Source organism: Thalassophryne amazonica, chromosome 10, assembly GCF_902500255.1.
Source record: "Thalassophryne amazonica chromosome 10, fThaAma1.1, whole genome shotgun sequence".
NCBI classification, from domain to species: Eukaryota; Metazoa; Chordata; class Actinopteri; order Batrachoidiformes; family Batrachoididae; genus Thalassophryne; species Thalassophryne amazonica.
Genome location: NC_047112.1, coordinates 112086964 through 112111977, shown reverse-complemented (window position 1 = coordinate 112111977; position 25014 = coordinate 112086964). Strand labels below are relative to the sequence as shown.

Sequence of the window (25014 nt, the reverse complement as noted above, 5' to 3'; positions counted from 1 at the left end):
TATTTAGTCAGCCCCTGATTGTGCAAGTTCTCCTACTTAGAAAGATGAGAGAAGTCTGTAATTTTCATCATAGGTACACTTCAACTATGAGAGACAAAATGAGAAAAAAATCCAGGAAATCATATTGTAGGATTTTTAAAGAATTTATTTATAAATTGTGGTGGTAAATAAGTATTTGGTCACCAACAAACAAGCAAAATTTCTGGCTCTCACAGACCTGTAACTTCTTCTTTGAGAAGCTCTTCTGTCCTCCACCTGTTACCTGTATTAATGGCACCTGTTTGAACTTGTTATCTGTATAAACGACACCTGTCCACAGCCTCAAACAGTCAGACTCCAAACTCAACCATGGGCAAGACCAAAGAGCTGACGAAGACACCAGGAAGAAAATTGTAGATGTGCACCAGGCTGGGAAGAGTGAATATACAATAGTCAAGCAGGTTGGTGTGAATAAATCAACTGTGGGAGTAATTGTTTGAAAATGGAAGACATACAAGACCATTGATAATCTCCCTAGATCTGGGGTTCCACGCAAGATGTCATCCCGTGTGGTCAAAATGATCCTGAGAACGATGAACAAAAATCCCAGAGCTACACGGAGGGACCTGATGAATGACCTGCAGAGAGCTGGGACCAAAGTAACAAAGGCTACACACTATGCAGAGAGGGACTCAAATCCTGCAGTGCCAGGCGTGTCCCCCTGCTTAAGCCAGTACATGTCCAAGCCTGTTTGAAGTTTACCAGAGAGCATATGGATGATCCAGAAAAGGATTGAGAGAATATCATGTGGTCCGATGAAACCAAAATAGAACATTTTGGTAAAAACTCAACTCGTCGTGTTTGGAGGAAGAAGAATGCTGAGTTGCATTCCAAGAACACCATATCTAAAGTGAAGCATGGGGGAGGAAACATCATGCTTTGGGGCTGTTTTTCTGCAAAGGGGACAGGATGACTGATCCGTGTTCAGGGAAGAATGAACTGGGCCATGCATCATAAGATTTTAAGCCAAAACCTCCTTCCATCAGTGAGAGCATTGAAGATGCAACATGGCTGGGTCTTCCAGCATGACAATGATCCCAAACACACCGCTCAGGCAACGAAGGAGTGGCTCTGTAAAAAGCATTTCAAGGTCCTGGAGTGGCCTAGCCAGTCTCCAGACCTCAACCCCATAGAAAATTTGTTGAGGGAGTTGAAAGTCCATGTTGGTTAGCGACAGCCCCAAAACATCACTGCTCTAGAGGAGATCTGCATGGAGGAATGGGCCAAAATACCAGTTACAGTGTGTGCAAACCTGGTGAAGACTTACAGGAAACACTGAGCTCTGTCATTGCCAACAAAGATTATGTTACAAAGTATTGAGTTAAATGTTTGTTATTAACCAAATACTTATTTTCCACCATAATTTACAAATAAATTCTTTAAAAATCCTACAATTTGATTTCCTGGATTTTTTTTTTCTCATTTTGTCGCTCATAGTTGAAGTGTACCTATGATGAAAATTACAGACTTTTCTCATCTTTCTAAGTAGGAGAACTTGCACAATCAGGGACTGACTGAATACTTTTTTGCCCCACTGTGTGTGTGTGTGTGTGTGTGTGTGTGTGTGTGTGTGTGTGTGTGTGTGTGTGTGTGTGTGTGTGTGTGTGTGTGTAAATGTATATATATATATATAAAATCTCACACACCTTCTGGCTATGATTGTGCCGTTTCCATAGGTGCCGGACTTGTGGGTGTAGTGAAAAATGAGCCCACAGTGAGTAAAATTATGACGTGCAGAAACTGCTTTGGGTTCTGAGGGATGAATGAAAGTAGATACCTCTGCCAGCTGGCGGTCATGTGTAGTTCGTGTCAAGTTTTAGGACCTCTCTTAGCAAAATTTGGTCATATTCTGTTTAACATTTTTTTTCAGTTATAACAACCTCAAATGCCGGAACTCAAACTCCAAATCTTGATCTCAATCTGTGTTTATGGTCTCTTTTTGTGTAGGATTGGTACAATGTAAGTGTTGGCAGAGGCAGAATAATTCCACTCCTCATAGTGAGGTTTTTTTGTGCTCAGTGTATGCTGCCGGTTGCTGTGGAGAACAGATGGGTTGGAGTCATTAGGGGCTGTGGTTTGGCAGAAGCTCAGTGTACCATGTTTAGCTCAAGCGGTGAGGAGTAGATTTCCACTCTTCCACACCTTCAGTCGTGTTTTAGAAGACGGACATCTTCTCACATTGCTTCCTAACCAGGCTTGTGCTCAGAGTCTCTCCTTGGCACATTTAAATGCCACAAGGGTTCCAAAAAGGAAGGTGCCAACTTCTTGGTCATGCCACCCAAAGCTCTGTCTGCCAAATTAGGAAGCATCTGGGGCTTTTTTTTTTTTTTTCCAGTGCAGAAAAGACATCCAGCTTTTCCTGTTTCCTGGAATGCAAGCTGCTCTTTTTTTTAAACTTATCTCCTGGTTATCTATTAGTCTGAACTACATTAGTCAACACTCAAACCATCCTGATGATGGAGGAAAAAACACTTGAGGCTTTTGTTTATGCCCTGTTGTTGTGGAGTCACTGGACTGAGTTTTGTCTTGTAAAGTGAACAGAGAAATTTCCTTGTGGGTGGAAAGATTAGTACCCGCCAGATCCCGCCCCATCTTGTCCAACCTTGGAAACGGCACATGGCTGGGTCTACCTATTTCTCTGGTTGGATGTGAGACAATGAGAACTCCAGCTGTAAGGCTGAGCAGGGAAACCGTTCTTCAGCTGGAACAGAAAGTTTAAAGCAAACATCTACCATTAGATGTATACAGGAGCATGAAATTTAAGTTCCGACAAGAACCAGGAAATGCTCCGCTGTACTGACCTCTTTGTGATTGGGGACAGATGGAAGGGTTAGTTCTTTGTGGGATAGAAAGTGGTACCGCAGACCCACCCCAGCCAGTCACATAAACACTCTTCTGTTTTCAGATCCAGTGTTTTCTGCCACCTGCAAGATTGATACCAAGTTTCTGTCTCTGAACTACCTGGGAGGCTATGTTGAGCCACAGCCATCAAAGGGCTGTGTCCTCTCTGGACCCGACAAAGACCAAGAAGTCCATATCATTGAGCTTCAAGCCCCAAACTCCAACAGGTGAGCAAGCATGCATTTTTTTTGTGAAATCAAGTTAAGAGGTATATCTGTGCCCATACATTTGGAATCAAACTGAAATAAACCCAAACCCTAACCTAAATGCAAGCATGGATAAAGGAATTAAGGGCCTTTCACACCTTGGCGATTTAGCCAACGTATGCTGACTCTATGAGAAATGCCCCGAATATGCTGGATATGTTGGATAGGTTATGCATCTGTCACACGATGACGATTTAGCCAGCGTATGCTGACAGCCCCATTTCCACTGAGTGGTTTGAGTTGATACTGCGTGGTGTGGTGCAGTCAGAATGGTTAAGTATGGCTTGGTTTACGTTTCCACCACCAGCAGAACCCTTTTGTTTGGCAGGAGGAACACGTAAATATTGACGAGCACGTCATCGAGCGCATGTAAACTCTCACGCGGCACCGTCCCTCCACACGGAGGCCAAAGTAATTTAATGCATTTTAATTTCATTTTATTTTTCTCCTGGTGTTTTCTCTGGTTCAGGCTGAGAACACACCGGGAGAAGTATTTTTAGAGGTAGTTTTCAAAAATCAGGATGCTTTACGTGGATAAGTTTTTATCATGCTGTGATGATGAATCTGACTGAAACGAACAGGTAAGATTAAGACTTTATATTTACTCTGTGTGTGAATGGTTGTAATATTTGAAACAGTTTGAACAGTTTACATGAGGATTGCAACTTTTGTGTGTCTAGCTTACCTATGTCCCGCATATGCGGAACATATGAGCCATATGCTGGCATACGTCGAAAATATTGTGCATGCCCAAAATTTTTCAATGTACTCACCATAGTACGGCATATATTGGTGTGCTTCAACGTGCTCTTAACTTGTACAAAACTTGCCCATAACTTATTAGACGTACATCAGCGTAGGCCAGCATTTTTAATATGGCCAACATACGCTGGCTAAATCCTTTAACAGGTGCAACGTACACTCAGAGGTCTCATCAAAATTTGAGCTAAAGCGACGCTTCGCAGGGAGTGCCCATTGCTGCTTGTCGTCAGTCTGCTGTGGTCAAAGTTCAACCCAATTCAACTTTCACTGCTGTGCGCTATGACGTAGCTTTGCGCTGTCCAAGAGCAACGAGGCATCAGGTCAAAACACGGAAGACTGCAGTGCAGAAACCACTGATCTGTATAAAACACTCAGTGGCAGAAACGTGTCACAGAACTCCTCATTTATACCTAGCGGTTTTCTGAAGGAAATCCTTGTGGTCTCAGAAGTAACCAAAAAAAGCTGTAGCTTTATAGTATTTGGTAATTAAAGCGTTCACTCAGCTCAGCTGTGCTAAAAGGCTAAAGGGCATTAAAACTTCAGCAGTGCCATCATGTTTTATTTTTAAATTATTCTCATCTCGAGTAAGCTGCAGAACTAAGCTACATTTGTCAAACTGGGTGTTTGTATATATTCGAAAGTGAGGAATTTTAGATTGAGTCAATCAATCAATCAATCAATTTTTTTATATAGCGCCAAATCACAACAAACAGTTGCCCCAAGGCGCTTTATATTGTAAGGCAAGGCCATACAATAATTATGTAAAACCCCAACGGTCAAAACGACCCCCTGTGAGCAAGCACTTGGCTACAGTGGGAAGGAAAACTCCCTTTTAACAGGAAGAAACCTCCAGCAGAACCAGGCTCAGGGAGGGGCAGTCTTCTGCTGGGACTGGTTGGGGCTGAGGGAGAGAACCAGGAAAAAGACATGCTGTGGAGGGGAGCAGAGATCGATCACTAATGATTAAATGCAGAGTGGTGCATACAGAGCAAAAAGAGAAAGAAACAGTGCATCATGGGAACCCCCCAGCAGTCTACGTCTATAGCAGCATAACTAAGGGATGGTTCAGGGTCACCTGATCCAGCCCTAACTATAAGCTTTAGCAAAAAGGAAAGTTTTAAGCCTAATCTTAAAAGTAGAGAGGGTGTCTGTCTCCCTGATCTGAATTGTGAGCTGGTTCCACAGGAGAGGAGCCTGAAAGCTGAAGGCTCTGCCTCCCATTCTACTCTTACAAACCCTAGGAACTACAAGTAAGCCTGCAGTCTGAGAGCGAAGCGCTCTATTGGGGTGATATGGTACTACGAGGTCCCTAAGATAAGATAGGACCTGATTATTCAAAACCTTATAAGTAAGAAGAAGAATTTTAAATTCTATTCTAGAATTAACAGGAAGCCAATGAAGAGAGGCCAATAGAGTCGGTCTACTCCATCATCCCGGCTGCCTGCCTCACTCTGCACGGGGATGAGGCCTGAACTCTGGCTCCTCCGTGCGCCTCTGCACGCTGTCGCAGTTAGATTATTACACCACCAAGTCATCAGTCCTCCCTTGGCTTGGCGTCACTCCCAAAAGGAGCTGAATTAAAACCTTCCCCCAGCAGGGTGATGGGAGAATCGTTCTACTGTTTTTCAAGCTTTTTCGTGGTTCTGCAGACGCAAATCCAAGATGGTGATTGCTAGCTTTTTTGTGTGTGACGTATGCAATCTCCGCCTCTCTTGCTGCTTCCAACGCAACGCATCTGGCGTCACTGATGCGTTGGGAGGCGTTAACTGCCGCGTCTGTCGCCTGCAATCTGAAAGGCCCTTCAGACAGAGAAATATAAAAACATAAATTAGCTCACAAAAATACGGAGGACTTGCACCAAAAAAATAGAAATTCACATCAGCAGACAAATAAAGCAAATACCACAGAAACCAACAAAAATGTACCTCATTGGCCACAATTGCTCAAAAGGAATAAAGGTGACTCCACACAGCTTCCTCTCAACAGAAGACGCACCTCGTGTGGCTCTCAATGTGCACCAATTAACTGTATCCCCTGAATGGGTATAAGCACTATAAGACACAAGTTCCTCCTCTTCTCAAAGTGTTTTTAACCAAAATAGAATTTACTTGAAATGATGACTTATTTATTCTTGAACATTTTAAAGAAAGTATTGATATGTATTTATTTTCCTTTTAAAATAAAGAATTAAATATATGAAAGTTGCCTTTGATGACAGTTAATTAATGTGTTTGGCAACAAAATGATGGAACATTGTTTGATGGAAATCATAATTGTCAACCTACAGAGGGCTGAATTCAAAGACACCCTAAAAATCAAAGCAAAAAAATGATACATAAGGCTTGTCCGTTTGGCCAAAATTTCGCAACTCAAAATGGTACTCAGTAGTTTGTATGGCCCCACGTGCTTGAATGCAGACCTGACAACATTGGGGCATGCTCCTAATGAGACAACAAATGGTGTCCTGGGGGGGATCTGCTCCCAGGTCTGGACCAGGCATCATTTAGCTACTAGAAAGTCTTGAGGTACAGTCTGCCAACATTGGATGTACTGAAACAAAACATCCCAGAAGTGTTCTATTGGATTCAGGTCAGTGAGCGTGGAGGCCAGTCAATGATATGAATTCCTTCATCCTCCAGAAAATGACTGCATACTCTTGTATTTTTTTGAGCAGTGTGTGTACAGCCCCAATTCCAATGAAGTTGGGATGTTGTGTAAAATGTAAATATAAACAGAATACAATTATTTTCAAATCCTCTTCAAACTATATTCAATTGAATACATCACAAAGACAAGATAGTTAATGTTCAAACTGATAAACTTTATTGTTTTTGTGCAAATATTTGCTCATTTTGAAATGGATGCCTACAACACGTCTCAAAAAAGCTTGGACAGTGGTATGTTTACCACTGTGTTACATCACCTTTCCTTCTAACAACACTCAATAAGCGTTTGGGAACTGTGGACACTAATTGTTGAAGCTTTGTAGGTGGAATTCTTTCCCATTCTTGCTTGTTGTACGACTTCAGTTGTTCAACAGTCCGGGGTCTCCGTTGTTGTATTTTGTGCTTCATAATGCGCCACACATTTTCAATGGGTGACAGGTCTGGACTGCAGGCAGGCCAGTCTAGTACCCGCACTTTTTTACTACCAAGCCACGCTGTTGTAACACCTGCAGAATGTGTCTTGGCATTGTCTTGCTGAAATAAGCAGGGATGTCCCTGAAAAAAGACGTTGCTTGGATGGCAGCATGTGTTGCTCCAAAACCTGGATGTACCATTCAGCATTGATGGTGCCGTCACAGATGTGTAAGTTACCCATGTCATGGGCTCTAACACACCCCCATACCATCACAGATGCTGGCTTTTGAACTTTGCGCTGGTAACAATCTGGATGGTCTTTTTCCACACGACATCCATGATTTCCAAAAACAATTTGAAATGTGGACTCATCAGACCACAGCACACTTTTCCACTTTGCATCTGTCCATTTCAAATGAGCTCGGGTCCAGAGAAGACGGCGGCGTTTCTGGATGTTGTTGATGTATGGCTTTCACTTTTGTATGGTAGAGTTTTAACTTGCACTTGTAGATGTGGCGACGAACTGTGTTAACTGACAAAGGTTTTCTGAAGTGTTCCTGAGCCCACGCGGTAAGATCCTTTACACAATGTTGTCAGTTTTTAATGCAGTGCCACCTGAGGGATCAAAGGTCACGGACATTCAATGTTGGTTTTCGGCCATGACGCTTACGTGTAGAAAGTTCTCCAGATTCTCTGAATCTTCTGATTATATTATGGACTGTAGATGATGGAATCCCTAAATTCCTTGCAAATGAATGTTGAGAAACATTATTCTTGAACTGTTGGACTATTTTTTTCACGCAGTTGTTCACAAAGTGGTGATCCTCGCCCCATCTTTGCTTGTGAACGGCTGAGCCTTTTGGGGATGCTCCTTTTATACCTAATCATCAGGAATCACCTGTTTCCAATTAGGTGTTCTTTGAGCATTCATCAACTTTCCCAGTCTTTTGTTGCCCTGTCCCAACTTTTTTGAAATGTGTTGCAGGCATCCATTTCAAAATGAGCAAACATTTGCACAAAAACAAAAAAGTCTATCAGTTTGAACATTAAATATCTTGTCTTTGTGGTGTATTCAATTGAATATAGATTGAAGAGGATTTGCAAATCATTGTTTTCTGTTTTTATTTATATTTTACACAACGTCCCAACTTCATTGGAATTGGGTTGTGTATATATGTACTGTATATAGGTTGAAAACTCTTAATTCCTCTGCAGAGTCGTGGTATTGCTATGTGGCCTGCACTGCACATGTGTACTGTATTCTAGGGAGTATCCAGCTTATAATTAGTTGGCTAGACATTGAAGGCATGATAGTACTTAGTTGACCTATGCATCCAGCATTCCTTTCCTCTCCCCCTCTCTCTCTGTCTCTCTTTATGCAGTGCTTTCCAGGTCGATGTCATCGTGGATCTCCAGCCACTGGAGGATGATGTGCTATTGCATCGGGATGTCATCTTGCTACTCAAGTGCGCCAGGCCTGTGAACTGGGTCATCAAGGGTCACGGTGTGATGGGCAAGCTGGACGTAGTGGTAAGTTTGTTCCAGAAGAACAGACATTAACTTTGAGATGCTGTTCTTTCCTTTTGTGATGCTGTTCTTTCCTTTTCCTTTGTTGTTGAAGTGTAGCCACATTTTATACCATTATATCACAGATCATAGTGGAGAGGCCCATAAACGTGGTGTCTGGGATATAAAAATATGCTCGTCATCACTTTTTACCATTGGACAAAGAATTTGTTCCATGTTGCATAGCTGCCTGGTTCCTGGTGCAAGGAGAGCATCAGGATTTGGAGCTCTGAGGAAGGAAAGAGGAACTGTGAATTTTTGCTATAACATCCCCAAGGGTAATAAGGATTTTGAGAGCCAACAGTCAGACTGGAGGAGCCTTTGCAGATTTTGGAAGCTGATGCAAATGCAGTATTGCAGATGTGAGTCCAACTGCTTCCCATCAGTCACAATATATGAATTACACACAGGACTTGTTCCAGGCACTTGCTTTAGATGTGAGCTCTAAGGGCCTCATCACCACACACATAAGACAAACACTGTATAATTACAGCCATATATCAGGCTTAACTTTATTTAGAAAACTGGCTTTACATGTATCACTGCTGTGCAAGTGTGTATGATATTCAGTCTCCATTAGCATTCCTGAAGTCTGACTGGACTCTCTGGAACTCCAGGAATATGGCACCTTTGTAAATGTTGTAAGTGGTTAATAGGCAACTGTCCAGTGATCATATTTTCACCAGCATTAGAATGATAAAAGGCGTTCTCTTTGATTAAAAACTGATAAAAAAAAAAAACCTGTCTGTCCAAACACCTTTTTCTTGTGATTTATGTGGTTAGATTTTTTTTTTCTGAGTGTTGGGCCCTCACTGGTCTTCTGTTGTTTTTATTTGCACCTCTCTGTTCTGTTACGTCCGTGATGATTTCAACGGTGGTGCACTGTTGTGCTTTTGGTTTCCTCTCTGCAGTGCTGATATTCCTACAGGGCTGTTGTGTTTAGTGCAATTTTGTCAGGCGTGTAGTGTTTGTACAGCTGCCTGGTCACTGCCTTACAGTAAATCAGCCAGGCTGTGGGACTGTATAAAGGTTTAAATCTGGGGCACTGAAAGACCAGAACCAACAGATGACACTGTGTGAATGGGTGCCCAAGAGATTAAAGACCACATAGAGTGCAAATAAAGATAAATCTGTACCTCATTCATTTAAAGTGGGCAAGATGTACTCAAAAACTAGTGAAGACTGGTCCTATCAGCAGGGGTGTTGATGAGTAAAGATGCCAATGGCTCAAAGGCCTACTCATAAAAATAATGGGTTTTCTCCTGCATTGTGTGTGCGGCCAGTCTCTACGGCTGCTGAATAATTACAATATTTATGCATATTATTACTTTAACAATGGTAGATTTACTGTTTTCAGGTGCAACACGTGCAGTTACCAGTTTTACTGAACTATCATATGTTGGACAAATGAGGATTATAATCCTTTTTGTCACATTTCTTCCAGATATGTTTGGCACACTAGGCTGTAGCACATGTGCATAACCAAGTAGTCTTTGGGAAAAACGTTTTTTTGTTTTTTCTCAATGCTCCTGCTCCACGGCTCAGGAGCAGGAGGAGAGTACAGGTTTGTGAGCGATGAGCACAAATTCTCACTGTTGTGCTCCACTCACAGGCTCTGGTTCAGAGACAGTGTTTATCACTTTGTATATTTTGGATTGCATCTTAACGTTGTCAGTAATGCTCTAAATTTTTTCCATAATTTGCATCGGCTGATTACAGTTCCTGCCAACCTGGATCTGCCACTTATCAGTTTGCGGTGGCAGCAGATCAAGTAGCACATCCCACACTTCCCTGTCCTCAGCCACATGCTGTAACTCTTCTCGGGGGATCCTGAGGCATTCCCAAGCTTGATGGGAAATTTAGTGCCTCCAGAGTGTCCTGGGTCTTTATTTCCCTCTTCACACTTATTTTATTTATTTGAATTTAACCTTTATTTAACCAGCTTTGTCCCATTGAGATTGAGACCTTTTTCGCAAGGGAGACCTGGGCAATTATAAAGTTTCCAAGTCATTTAAACTGCATGTCTTTAAAGGTGGGAGGAAGCCGGAGCCCCCACAAGCATGGGGAGAACTTGCAAACGCCACAGGTGGGACTCGATCCCCTGACCTTTTTGCTGTGAGGCATCAGTGCAAACCACTAATCCACTGTACTGGCGTATTTGTTATGATCTCATAAACCCTCATGTCAGCACGTAACAACTTCATTGTGTTGCTGTTGAGAAATGAATGTAATGGCCCAGTCACACGGCACTTAACGAAACAAGAAAATTGGACTTTCATTGACTTTTGTTGGCATCGTTTAACCTTCGCTCAGCTTCATTCCTGCAGCTGGCGCTTCGTCAGGATTTGTAAACTGTTGAAAAATTTGAACGAAGGGCAACAAAGACCTCAATTCGTCCGTGTTTTGTTTTGCTATTGTTCTTGATGTTTTTTAAAAGTTTGTTTAGTTTTTGTAACGTTATTTTTTAGTTTATCTTTGTTCGAGCAGCTGAATGTTTTCACACAGTGCAGAAAAAAAGTTGTGTAATTTCTGACGGTACTTGAATGCAGCAGTAGCGAGAGCAGCAGCTCCTGCATGCGCTTATTATTTTTTATTAAATATAACAATATGAGTGTAGGAATCACAATCCAGCCCTTATGTACATGTGGCAACAGGTAGATAATTCAAATGATTATATAAAGAGCAGCTGCAGCTGGTGGAATAACCGCATGTGAGTCCTTTACACATATTTATTCCCTGTTTTGACAGTTTTCTGTTATAAATCAATATATATGGCTTTGTAACGTAATACAGTGATAGAGCAGTGACCACGGAACACCAGAGTTTTTTGTTTTTTTAATTGGAGCAAGACGGAGCGCACAGTGTGTCGTCAGACAGTGTGGATTCTGATGACAAAGGAGATGATCCCTCTTTTGTTCTGGATGAGGAACCAGAGCAGGTGGTCCACGGACGTGTGCACAGATCTCCACAGCTTCTGTTTGCAGTTTCTCCAGGACTCAGGTGCTATGAGTTCCGTCCCAGCACCGAGTCCTGGAACTCAGAGATGCAGACACACATTTGGAAACCATTCGGAAGATTCAGAAGGGTTTCGGTGGCTTTTCAGTCGAGTGAGTATCCGAGAAATTGTGTAACAGCTGGGCATACCACAACATGTCCTGTGAGACTTCCAACACGGAGGTGTTTGTTGTGCGCCATGAGCGGCTCCGTCCCGACGCGGGAATTCCTCCGCCCGCCTTTCATTACAAAATCTCCTGTAACAGTGGAATGTGCCGCAAAAGTGCTGATGTTCAACTCTTCAGCAATTTCTCTGGTAGTCACACGACGTGCCGGATCAACACAGCCTTCTCTTTGGAAATGATCTGGTCGTTTCAGCCTGTTGATGGCCGCTCGGAGCGTGGCGCACCCTCCGCCAGTGTGGGCCGTCTTTAATCCAGTTGTAATAGTCCTTAATCTGTGTGATGCCGATAGAATCTTCACCGAAAGCCATCTGAATTTTCCGAATGGTTTCCACCTGGCTGTCTGTCACAGTTTCTGAAAAAATTTTCATGGAGCAAAGCGGCAGTCGCTCAGCCATTTCCCTGACGATGAAAATCCGACGAGGGGGCTGGACCAGTGCTCACTCAAAGCCTGCCCACAGGCGAATGACGCAACCGACAGGCGTGAAAAAACTCACGCATGCGCACAAAGGTTCAAGTTTGGCTGATGCAAGCGCACATGATTCAAATCCATATAGTTTTTGAAGAAAATAAAAAGGTCCGTTACTTTTCGGACAGACCTCGTATATATCCTCCTGGCATCTGTCTGTCTGCGGGAGACAATGGTGTAGCATCCAGTTTGTTTTTTGTGTTTTTTATACACATTTTCAATTAAATTTTGATTTATTTTATTTTTATAGCGCCAAATCACAACAAAGCTGCCACAAGTAAGGTCTGATCTTATCAACCCCTAGAGCAAGCACACAGGTGACAGTGGTAAGAGAAACTCCCTCTGATGATTTGAGGAAGAAACCTCAAGCAGACCAGACTCAAAGTTGTAACCCCTCTGCTTGCTCATATATATATATATATATATATATATATATATACACACTCAACAAAAATATAAACGCAACACTTTTGGTTTTGCTCCCATTTTGTATGAGATGAACTCAAAGATCTAAAACTTTTTCCACACACACAATATCACCATTTCACTCAAATATTGTTCACAAACCAGTCTAAATCTGTGATAGTGAGCACTTCTCCTTTGCTGAGATAATCCATCCTACCTCACAGGTGTGCCATATCAAGATGCTGATTAGACACCATGATTAGTGCACAGGTGTGCCTTAGACTGCCCACAATAAAAGGCCACTCTGAAAGGTGCAGTTTTGTGTTATTGGGGGGGATACCAGTCAGTATCTGGTGTGACCACCATTTGCCTCATGCAGTGCAACACATCTCCTTCTCATAGAGTTGATCAGGTTGTCAATTGTGGCCTGTGGAATGTTGGTCCACTCCTCTTCAATGGCTGTGCGAAGTTGCTGGATATTGGCAGGAACTGGTACACGCTGTCGTATATGCCGGTCCAGAGCATCCCAAACATGCTCAATGGGTGACATGTCTGGTGAGTATGCCGGCCATGCAAGAACTGGGACATTTTCAGCTTCCAAGAATTGTGTACAGATCCTTGCAACATGGGGCCGTGCATTATCCTGCTGCAACATGAGGTGATGTTCTTGGATGTATGGCCCAACAATGGGCCTCAGGTTCTCGTCACGGTATCTCTGTGCATTCAAAATGCCATCAATAAAATGCACCTGTCTTCTTCGTCCATAACAGACGCCTGCCCATACCATAACCCCACCGCCACCATGGGCCACTCGATCCACAACATTGACATCAGAAAACCACTCACCCACACGACGCCACACACGCTGTCTGCCATCTGCCCTGAACAGTATGAACCGGGATTCATCCGTGAAGAGAACACCTCTCCAACGTGCCAGACGCCAGTGAATGTGAGCATTTGCCCACTCAAGTCGGTTACGACGACGAACTGGAGTCAGGTCGAGATCCCGATGAGGACGACGAGCATGCAGATGAGCTTCCCTGAGACGGTTTCTGACAGTTTGTGCAGAAATTCTTTGGTTATGCAAACCGATTGTTTCAGCAGCTGTCCGAGTGGCTGGTCTCAGATGATCTTGGAGGTGAACATGCTGGATGTGGAGGTCCTGGGCTGGTGTGGTTACACGTGGTCTGCGGTTGTGAGGCTGGTTGGATGTACTGCCAAATTCTCTGAAACACCTTTGGAGACGGCTTATGGTAGAGAAATGAACATTCAATACACGAGCAACAGCTCTGGTTGACATTCCTGCTGTCAGCATGCCAATTGCATGCTCCCTCAAATCTTGCGACATCTGTGGCATTGTGCTGTGTGCAAAATGGGAGCAAAACCAAAAGTGTTGCGTTCATATTTTTGTTGAGTGTATATATATACGAGGGCTGTCAATAAAGTAACGGTCCTTTTTATTTTTTTCAAAAACTATATGGATTTCATTCATATGTTTTTACGTCAGACATGCTTGAACCCTCGTGCGCATGCGTGAGTTTTTCCACGCCTGTCGGTGACGTCATTCGCCTGTGAGCACTCCTTGTGGCAGGAGTCGTCCAGCCCCTCGTCGGAATTCCTTTGTCTGAGAAGTTGCTGAGAGACTGGCGCGTTGTTTGATCAAAATTTTTTCTAAACCTGTGAGACACATCGAAGTGGACACGGTTCGAAAAATTAAGCTGGTTTTCAGTGAAAATTTTAACGGCTGATGAGAGATTTTGAGGTGATTCTGTCGCTTTAAGGACTTCCCACGGTGCGAGACGTCGCTCAGCGCTCTCAGCCGCCGTCGTCAGCCTGTTCAAGCTGAAAACCTCCGCGACGCTCCGCCACAGGAAAAACACCTCTGTTGAAAGCTTTAAGGACAAGTTGGAACATGTCCTGCTGTTAAACAATTTCTCATATACTCACTCCACTGAAAGCCATCAAAAGCCGCCTGGATTTTACAAATGGTTATCAACACAGAGGTGTTTTTCCTGTGCCGCCGCACCGCGTCGGCTGCGTCCCGACGCGCGGAAATGTGGAGGTTTTCAGCTTGAACAGGCTGACGACGGCGGCTGAGAGCGCTGAGCGACGTCTCGCACCGTGGGAAGTCCTTAAAGCGACAGAATCACCTCAAAATCTCTCATCAGCCGTTAAAATTTTCACTGAAAACCAGCTTAATTTTTCGAACCGTGTCCACTTCGATGTGTCTCACAGGTTTAGAAAAAATTTTGATCAAACAACGCGCCAGTCTCTCAGCAACTTCTCAGACAAAGGAATTCCGACGAGGGGCTGGACGACTCCTCCCACAAGGAGTGCTCACAGGCGAATGACGTCACCGACAGGCGTGGAAAAACTCACGCATGCGCACGAGGGTTCAAGCATGTCTGACGTAAAAACATATGAATGAAATCCATATAGTTTTTGAAAAAAATAAAAAGGACTGTTGCTTTATTGACAGACCTCGTATATATATATATATATATATATATATATATATATTTTTTTTTTTTTTTTTTTTTTTTTGAGTGAGCACTGGTCCACCCCTCTCGTCGGAATTCCTTTGTCTGACTTCTTGCTGAGAGACTGGCGCTTTGCTTGATCAAAATTTTTTCAGAAACTGTAAGGCACATCCAAGTGGACATCATTCGAGAAATTCAGACGGTTTTCGGTGAAAATTTTAATTACGGATTAATTTATGGATTCGTGCGTCGGCACCCAGCCGCTCATGGCGCGGTGCCACAGCAAAACACCTCTGTTGGAAGCATTACAGGACAAGTTTGAACATGCCCAGCTGTTAAACAATTTCTCGGATACTCACTCGACTGAAAGCCATCGAAAACCGCCTGAATCTTACGAATGGTTATCAACACGGAGGTGTTTTGCTGTGGCGTCGCGCCATGAGCAGCTGGGTGCCGACTCACGAATCCGTCCGCACGTCTTTCATTACAAAATCTTTTAACAGTGGAATGTCCGGATAAACTGCTGATCCCGACCTCTTCTGAAACTTCTCTGTTCTCTCATTACGTCCTGGGTCAACAGAGGCTTAAATTTGGAAGTTTCAGCTCGAAACAGGCTGACGACGGCGGCTCAGGGCGCGGCGCACCGACCGGCGCCGTGGGCTGTCCTTAAAGCGATAGTAACACTCCTTAATCTCTCATCAGCCATTAAAATTTTCACCGAAAACCGTCTGAATTTCTCGAATGTTGTCCACTTGGATGTGCCTTACAGTTTCTGAAAAAATTTTGATCAAGCAAAGCACCAGTCTCTCAGCAAGAAGTCAGATAAAGGAATTCCGACGGGAGGGGTGGACCAGTGCTCTCTCAAAGCCTGCCCACAGGCGAATGACGCAACCGACAGGCGTGAAAAAACTCACGCATGCGCATGAGGGTTCAAGCTTGTCTGACGCAATCACACATGATTCAAATCCATATAGTTTTTGAAAAAAATAAAAAGGTCGGTTTCTTTTCTAATAGACCTCGTATGTGTATGTATGTGTATGTATTTATGTATATATGTGTATGTATGTGTATCTGTATGTATATGTATGTATGTATGTATATATATATATATATATATATATATATGTGTGTATATATATATACACACACACATACATACATATATGTGTGTGTGTGTGTGTGTGTGTGTCATTGCAAAGAACCTAAATATATGTTCCACCTTGTTTCTATTCCCCTTTTTCTGCAGGCCTCCGATACGGTGAGCATTAGTTCAAACATGGAGAGACTTATGCGTGTGTCAAAATTCCCCAAGCAGCACTTGCCTTCGGGATCTCAATCCCTGATCAAATGGGCAGAGGAACATAGCTTCAGTCCAGTGACCTCATACACCAACACTCCTGTGGCAAACCTCTTCAATCTACGCCTGAGAGAACCAGGTTAACTGAACCTCTTAAAAATTACTTTGTGAACCCGTGTTAAACTAAATGAAACATGCTGGCTCAAGTGGAGAAAGTGTTCATTGAGACTGATGAGAATAGAACATGAATGAAATCTGCACTTTTGAAGCTGCTATAATTTTCTGCTGTGCCACATTTCACTAACCCTATAAAGAAATTTGTGTGAAATTGTGAAATGTTTTATAGTTGTGCCAGTCTCACAGGCTCTAGTATGGGTTTGTGTGACTTCCAGATGTGGCAGACCCACCGGACAGCATGTTGCCTCCAGAGCTCTCCATCCTGCGTGATTCCATTCCACATCCTGGAGCAGGATCTGCTTCACGGCACTCCATTCTGCCCTTCCCCTTCCCCCCACCGGTGTCTCACGAGCTGCCACACCTGTCTCCCTTCAGTGAAGGACTGTGGGAGGGTGGGGAGCTGGAGGAGCAGCAGGGAGTTCTGAGTGTTGGCCTGACTGTGCAGTGTGAGGACACAAGGATGGTGGTCAGTATTGATAAAGACAGCCTGAAAGTGAGTGCACAGCATGCTGTCAGCTGCTGTACCATGGAGTCGTTCTAATAAGTTCAAGAAAATAACACACCTCGTGTCCTTACCATATGTTTTATGAAAATTTAAATTGCAAAAGTCTTCATTCCATTGATAAGTGTGAAAATTACAAATGTTTTTAATAACTTTTTGATATGATATAATGATAGAAGTCCCAAATCCAGTTTAAATTTTAAATAAATAAATGATAAAAAAAATAAACATTCCAATATAATCATTGATTTGAAATGCAAGTCACATTTGACATGCTAAATTATAAGAAAAGCACAATAAACATGGATGATACCCAGCACAGAATATATGTCTGGAGCAGTTCCTGTATTGGTCTGAATATGACCTTTTAAAAAAAAAAAAATAATGTAAATACGCACCACAGCAAGCTTTTCTCATTGTTAGGATTTTTAAGACTTCATGCTGTTCAATATTTCCTGAATGCTTGAGAGTTGTTTGTTGACTCCACTGTATTTATCACAATGAGCTTAATAACTGCATCATAATTTCTCCACAGTTGCTTGTTACCGTACTTTCCCGAGTTTAAGTGGCAGTTTTTTGGCGAGTTTCAGAGGTCCTGTGACTCAGTGACTTGCATACAAAAAATCATGATTCACGGGCACAAATTTTTTTGCCATTGAAATGAGAAACACACCATTAACTGCCTTCTATGTTTTATAAAACAAGAGAGGTGAAAGCGGGGCTTGATTACTCTCAGTATGCATTTAAAACTGAGTCAGGTCACACTTAAAGCATTCTTTAAATAAGCGATCATGATGGTGTTACTGTTTTTGATCTTTTCCTCATGTCAGACTACAGCTAAAATACAAATTAGCAGTCATGCTCACTTAAAGCAAATAAATATGAATAAATGTCTTCATCATACAACAACGAGTGCATTCTAATAACACAAAGAACTGTGTCGTAAAAATGCACTGGAAGAGACGTGTGTGTGTGTGTGTGTGTGCGTGCACGCGCTCAAATGAACAGATGTTCATGTCCACAGCAGAGTAACAGTGTAAACATGAAACACATAAATGCACTGTGAGCTGATTTAACACTGAACTTCCCATGCGTGCGTTGGACCGCTCTGTCACTTTGGAGAAATGTTCCACATTAAAATGTAATCCACAACAAGTCAGTACTGGGCTCAAAAAGCCTGAAAGATAATCCACAATAACTAATTAGCTCCTAGCTTCCAGCGCCTAAAGCTGTGTTTGTATTGTAAATATATAAATGGTACACCGGGTTTTCAAAGATTTCATTGCGTGGTATGTTCACCTCACGTAGTTTACTTGCATTTTATGCCCTTACAGTGGTATTAATTAGTTCTGCTCCTAAACACTGTGTTTGCCTTATAAATGAATAATATGGAGATTAAATCCATTTTGCTTATTCGTGCATGAAGTGATGAATATAACTTGTACTCCAGTGTGACTTGTACTTTAGAAAATATTGTAACTTACCCAGTTTTTGAGGTGCAGTCTTTTCAGTATGATCACTGTATCTCCATCATGCAGAATGATAACCTAGTTACAAGGAGTGCTATTTCAGTCCTTGGAGGCACATTTATTTCAAGGGTATTTGGTGTTATCTACTGTTATGGACGTACATGTCAATGTCCAGACCCTGAACATCAGATGACTGAATTTATTCCAGATGTTTTTCGAAGTAATAATAATAATAATAATAATAATAAAAACAACAAAAAATCCCTACCATCTGATATTCAGAACAATACAGTATGTTTTGCCTTGCAGTGCATTTTCTGAGCTTGTTGGTATTACAAAAATCTATAAATATGATGATTGTGTAAAAGTGGAAACTGACTTTGTAAACACTAACCTGGTTGTCATTCCTATATTCTTATGTGGCCTGTCAGCCCACGAAACGTTTTTCCTGCTCTTAATTCTGTGAATGCTATTAAACAAAGAAAAACTCATTCAAGTCAGTTACAAGTCTTCTATTAATGGGAAATGCTGAGCTTTTTCACTCAGTATTTTAATATGATTTTTGGGTTCATTTTTTCACTTGGGACAAAAATGATACTCATCTGTCCATTATTGATTTTGCAGGCATTCACTGTCACAGTATACACCAAATAAACACTGCTGTTTTTACATTTATGTGCATAGTGTAAAAGTGTCACTTTACTTTGTCCAAGGGCCCTTAGTGATTTTCCGGTCAGGCTGAGATTTGAACTTAGGATCCTCTGGACTCATCACCCCCGAATAAACTTAACAAATGGCCTTCTTTTGTCAGTTCTAGGGTGCTGATTTCAATTTTTTAATTTGAAGAACTCTATCCAAAAATGGCAAACTGAACAGTGCCTTCATTAAGCTATTACATATGTGCTAAAATGATATTTAAGTTGGCAAATAATTTCTGTCACTAAGGACATGATTAGCTTAGCCCTGTTGAGCACAAAACACATATCTGAGTTATAATTAATTATGTAGCTATTTGAGCACACCACAATAAATCAAGACCTACAAATATCAGTCCAATTAACAGACACAGAAACCCCCGTTTAAACCTGTTGTTTCTGAATTTATGCAGCACCCTGTAGCGTGGCCTAACTTCATCTCAATTTTAGTTGACCTAGATGGGGAGGTCAGCCACTGCTAGTGTAGACTGTGCAGAGAGACCACGTGCATGCACCAAAGCTACATCTATCACAAAGATAAAGATCAGCTTTATTTATTCTGAAGGAAATTATTTTGCCAGAGTACAGAAACAGTAAACAATTACAGAAAGTGTTAGAATTAAATAGAAATCAATCAATGAATCAATTTTTTTATTAGAATAAGTGCAACAAATTTGAGAAATGACTGGAAGTTATATTGCACATGTTTGACAATATTGCACATAACTCTGGATAACCGAATAGCTCTGAATAACTCTATTCATTATGTATTCATCCTGCAGAACGGGGAGGAGTTATAAGTCTGATTACCACAGGTAGGAAAGACCTCCTGTGGCATTCTGTGGTGGATCTTGGTGGTCTCAGTCTATGACTGAAGGTGCTCTGACAGTACATCAGTGTGGGCTGCAAGGGAGGTGTCCAGGATGCTGAGCAGTTTCCTCAACATCCTCCTCTCTGACACCTCCACCACAGACTCCAGCTCAACCACCAGGACAGAGCCTGCTCTCCTGCTGATACGCTTGTTGAGTCTGCTTGTGTCAGCTGCTGTCAGCCTGCTGCCCCAGCACACTACAGCATAGAAGATGACGCTGGAGACCATCGAGTGATAAAACATCGGCAACATATTTTTGCAGACATTGAAAAATCTGAGCCTCTTGATGAAGTGCAGTTGGCTCTGACCTTTCTTTTGCACCGCATCTGTTTTTACATTCCAGTCCAGTTTGTTGTCTATGTGGTCACTGCCCAGGTACTTGTAGTAGTTCACAATGTCCACCTCAGTAACATTGATGGTAACTGGGTTCGGACGGGTCTTCTGTCTTTTGAAGTCCACCACCAGCTCCTTCATCTTAGATGCACTGAGCTGCAGCTGCTTGAGCCCACGTGCCTGTGTTCAGCCTCCTGGTCACTGCTGATGCAGCCCACAATGTCGTCGGAAAACCTGCAAGTGGCAGCACTGTGACCAGAACCTGTAGTCTGACGTGCAGAGTGTGAACAGGAAGGGAGACAGGACCATCCCCTGTGGTGCCCCCACGCTGTTCTTGATGGTGTTGGATGTAATGTCCCAAAGCTTCACATACTGTGGGTGGTTTGTGAGGTAGTTAGTAATCCAGACCATCAGTGGAGCCTCCACCTAAGTAGCTTATTACTGAGCAAGTCAGGCTGGATGGTGTTGAACACACTGGAGATGTCAAAGAACATGACTGTCACTGTGCTGCCTGCCTCTTCCAGGTGAGAATAAGCTCTGTGCAGCATGAAGATGACAGCATCCTCCACTCCCCTTTTGTCCTGGTACGCAAACTGCAGGGGGTCCAACAATGATTCGACGACTGTGTGGAGATACCTCAGGACGAGCCTCTCCAGTGACTTGATTACATGTGATGTTAGGGCCACAGGTCTGTAGTTATTAAGTGTGCAACTGTGCCCCATGCAAGATGGGGACCTTTCAAGTACATACACATTGTGTTTGATAGATACTATGACCTGCCATAAAAGTCTGGCAGTCACACTAAACGTGCCAAGAAGGCAGTCCCAATTCAGCAGGAGATCAGAGATCAGAGATGTACCACTGCCGCTGAAGTGGGAGAATTTCATGGCCAGTGAGGAAAACAAGGCAGACCTTGCTAGATTTCTCTCTCAACAGTTGATGCTTCAGGCTCCACCAAACAAAACTGTTGTTGCTAGTGAAGAGCATGTAGAGGCTTCAGCATCTGATTTTTTTTTTATTTAACCAGTTTAGTCCCATTGAGATTAACTTCTCTTTTGCAAAGGAGACCTGGGCAATTATAAAGTTTCCAATTTACCGAACCTGCATGTCTTTAAATGTGGGAGGAAACCATAGCGCCCAGAGGAAACCTACACAACCACAGGGAGAACACGCAGACTCCACACAAAAAGGCCACAGTGGGAATCGATCCCATGACCTTCTTGCTGTGACGCAACAGTGATAACCACTAAGCCACTGTGCTGCCCAAATGTTGTAAATGTAGAATAACTTGAGGCTAGACATGAAGAGGCTCTTGGTGCTCCATTGCACCAAGAGCCAAGCCGCTGCTGTTGTGGCTTCAAAAGACAGATGTTTTGGTTCTCCTTTTTGCCCAGTTTACCAGCATCAACTGTGATACTGTATGCATGAAAGCAGGCAACTCAAAGAAGCAGAAATTCATTCCAATTCACACCGTTGCCGAGAACCTTGGCGATGCTCTGCTCAGTTCGCTGCCAGCCTTCCGTGCTATCACAGGATGTGATATCACTTCTTTCTTGGCAGGACACTCAAAGAAATCTTGTTTCAAAGTTTTCATGGAGCACCATAATCTCCTGAAAGAACTTGGAAGAGGTCACCGAAGCACTACAGCCTGTGCTGATGTGGAGGCCTTTATTTGTGAGGTTTTCAAAGCTGGCTCATGCACCTCGTCAAACAGTGCCAAGGCCTCTCTATTTGCTCAGGCTGTTCCTCTGGAGACATTAACTCCAAGCCAGGATGCCTGGTCATTTCATATCAAGAGGGCACACTATCAAGCAGCTATATGACTCCAAGCAAATCAACAAAGACCTGTGCTACCTCCACCAGAAACTATGGGTTGGCGAATTGGGTTGGCATATTCATCGTCTAGATTTAGCACAAGCACTTGAGAAATTCCGATTTTTAAGCTGATGTAATAATGTAGAGGCCATTCACATCTCAGTTTAAGAACACAACACAATGTTTATTGGAGTATTGTGCATATGCAAAGGTCATTGACCTCTAAAGGATACCAATCAATCAATCAATCAATTTTTTTATATAGCGCCAAATCACAACAAACAGTTGCCCCAAGGCGCTTTATATTGTAAGGCAAGGCCATACAATAATTATGTAAAACCCCAACGGTCAAAACGACCCCCTGTGAGCAAGCACTTGGCTACAGTGGGAAGGAAAAACTCCCTTTTAACAGGAAGAAACCTCCAGCAGAACCAGGCTCAGGGAGGGGCAGTCTTCTGCTGGGACTGGTTGGGGCTGAGGGAGAGAACCAGGAAAAAGACATGCTGTGGAGGGGAGCAGAGATCGATCACTAATGATTAAATGCAGAGTGGTGCATACAGAGCAAAAAGAGAAAGAAACAGTGCATCATGGGAACCCCCCAGCAGTCTACGTCTATAGCAGCATAACTAAGGGATGGTTCAGGGTCACCTGATCCAGCCCTAACTATAAGCTTTAGCAAAAAGGAAAGTTTTAAGCCTAATCTTAAAAGTAGAGAGGGTGTCTGTCTCCCTGATCTGAATTGTGAGCTGGTTCCACAGGAGAGGAGCCTGAAAGCTGAAGGCTCTGCCTCCCATTCTACTCTTACAAACCCTAGGAACTACAAGTAAGCCTGCAGTCAGAGTGAAGCGCTCTATTGGGGTGATATGGTACTACGAGGTCCCTAAGATAAGATGGGACCTGATTATTCAAAACCTTATAAGTAAGAAGAAGAATTTTAAATTCTATTCTAGAATTAACAGGAAGCCAATGAAGAGAGGCCAATATGGGTGAGATATGCTCTCTCCTTCTAGTCCCCGTCAGTACTGTAGCTGCAGCATTTTGAATTAACTGAAGGCTTTTTAGGGAACTTTTAGGACAACCTGATAATAATGAATTACAATAGTCCAGCCTAGAGGAAATAAATGCATGAATTAGTTTTTCAGCATCACTCTGAGACAAGACCTTTCTGATTTTAGAGATATTGCGTAAATGCAAAAAAGCAGTCCTACATATTTGTTTAATATGCGCTTTGAATGACATATCCTGATCAAAAATGACTCCAAGATTTCTCACAGTATTACTAGAGGTCAGGGTAATGCCATCCAGAGTAAGGATCTGGTTAGACACCATGTTTCTAAGATTTGTGGGGCCAAGTACAATAACTTCAGTTTTATCTGAGTTTAAAAGCAGGAAATTAGAGGGCATCCATGTCTTTATGTCTGTAAGACAATCCTGCAGTTTAGCTAATTGGTGTGTGTCCTCTGGCTTCATGGATAGATAAAGCTGGGTATCATCTGCGTAACAATGAAAATTTAAGCAATACCGTCTAATAATACTGCCTAAGGGAAGCATGTATAAAGTGAATAAAATTGGTCCTAGCACAGAACCTTGTGGAACTCCATAATTAACTTTAGTCTGTGAAGAAGATTCCCCATTTACATGAACAAATTGTAATCTATTAGACAAATATGATTCAAACCACCGCAGCGCAGTGCCTTTAATACCAGAGACCAGATGGAGATTGGCATATGAAAGATTTGAATTTAGCATCTCCAGCTTGGCAAAATAAGACCAAATTTCAACTTTGTCCCTCATATTAGTATATTTAATAGCTTTATGAAGGAAATAAACTATTTTCAGTTTGCCATTTTTGGTTGTATAGGTTAGTGACCTCTAGAGGCCACCAGAGGTCAAATAGAGTTGTTCAAATGAAAAATTTAAATTCAGCACCCTAGGATTAACAAAAGAATGGCACTTCACTTCAGTGCATTTGATTGCTTATGAAGCTGAGAAACTGGGTTCCGATGGGGCGCTTAGGGTCACAAAGTTTCTAGATTTTGGCACCAGTCTATTACTCCTGTTCAGTGGAGACCAGAAGCTGTTCACTGCCTCATTGCTTAGCCTGCCTTGTCCAATTGCATTGTGTAACATTTTAGCTTGTGGTGGTATTTGTGTTCTGAAGAAATACTGGACCGATCAAAATAGTTCCTGTCTTGATGAAAAAAAAAAAGAACTCAAAAAAGATCTCACAATAGAGCCAAAGTTGAAAAAACCCAGAGTTCTAATTTAAATAATGTTTTGTTTGTTTGTTTTTTAGCAGTAGTGTACCTGTCACACAAAAGCTGTCATTGAGTCAGAAAACTCCCAACATTTGGCATCTAAACATGGGGACACATAATGAGCCCATATAACAGCAAGGAAAGGCATACACTGTAATTAGGAGAAACTGGCTTGGAGCTAGACCACCTTATAGGATTTGTTTATTCCTGGGAACGTTAAGGTCAAACACTGAGGTTTTTCCCCATTTACAATTCTGAGACAGAGCAAAGCAAATAATAAGGAAAAAAGGAAAACCTACTTTGATCCTAATCCAACTGTGCCATATTTCCTCAGGCAAATGGGTTTGCTCATGCCAACGTCACTCTCCAAGACCCAGAATGCAAAGCAACAGTTAATGACACTCACTACACACTTGAAACTCCTCTGACTGGCTGCCAGACTACAGTGTTTCCCATGCAGCCCAGTTCAGTGGTCCTGTACATCAACACTGTGAGTACCATACTATTATTTGC

At 42.5% G+C, this 25014-nt stretch overlaps 1 protein-coding gene across 1 annotated transcript in view; it reads left to right on the top strand.

The window, feature by feature from the left end:
• tgfbr3 (transforming growth factor, beta receptor III) overlaps positions 1–25014 on the top strand; it is a 271094-nt gene that overhangs the window by 177053 nt on the left and 69027 nt on the right. Inside the window, exons 5-9 of the mRNA XM_034179237.1 lie at positions 2945–3107; positions 8371–8518; positions 16331–16520; positions 16774–17051; positions 24836–24991. Coding sequence (XP_034035128.1) covers positions 2945–3107; positions 8371–8518; positions 16331–16520; positions 16774–17051; positions 24836–24991 — 935 coding nt within the window. The remainder of the gene's footprint in view (positions 1–2944; positions 3108–8370; positions 8519–16330; positions 16521–16773; positions 17052–24835; positions 24992–25014) is intronic.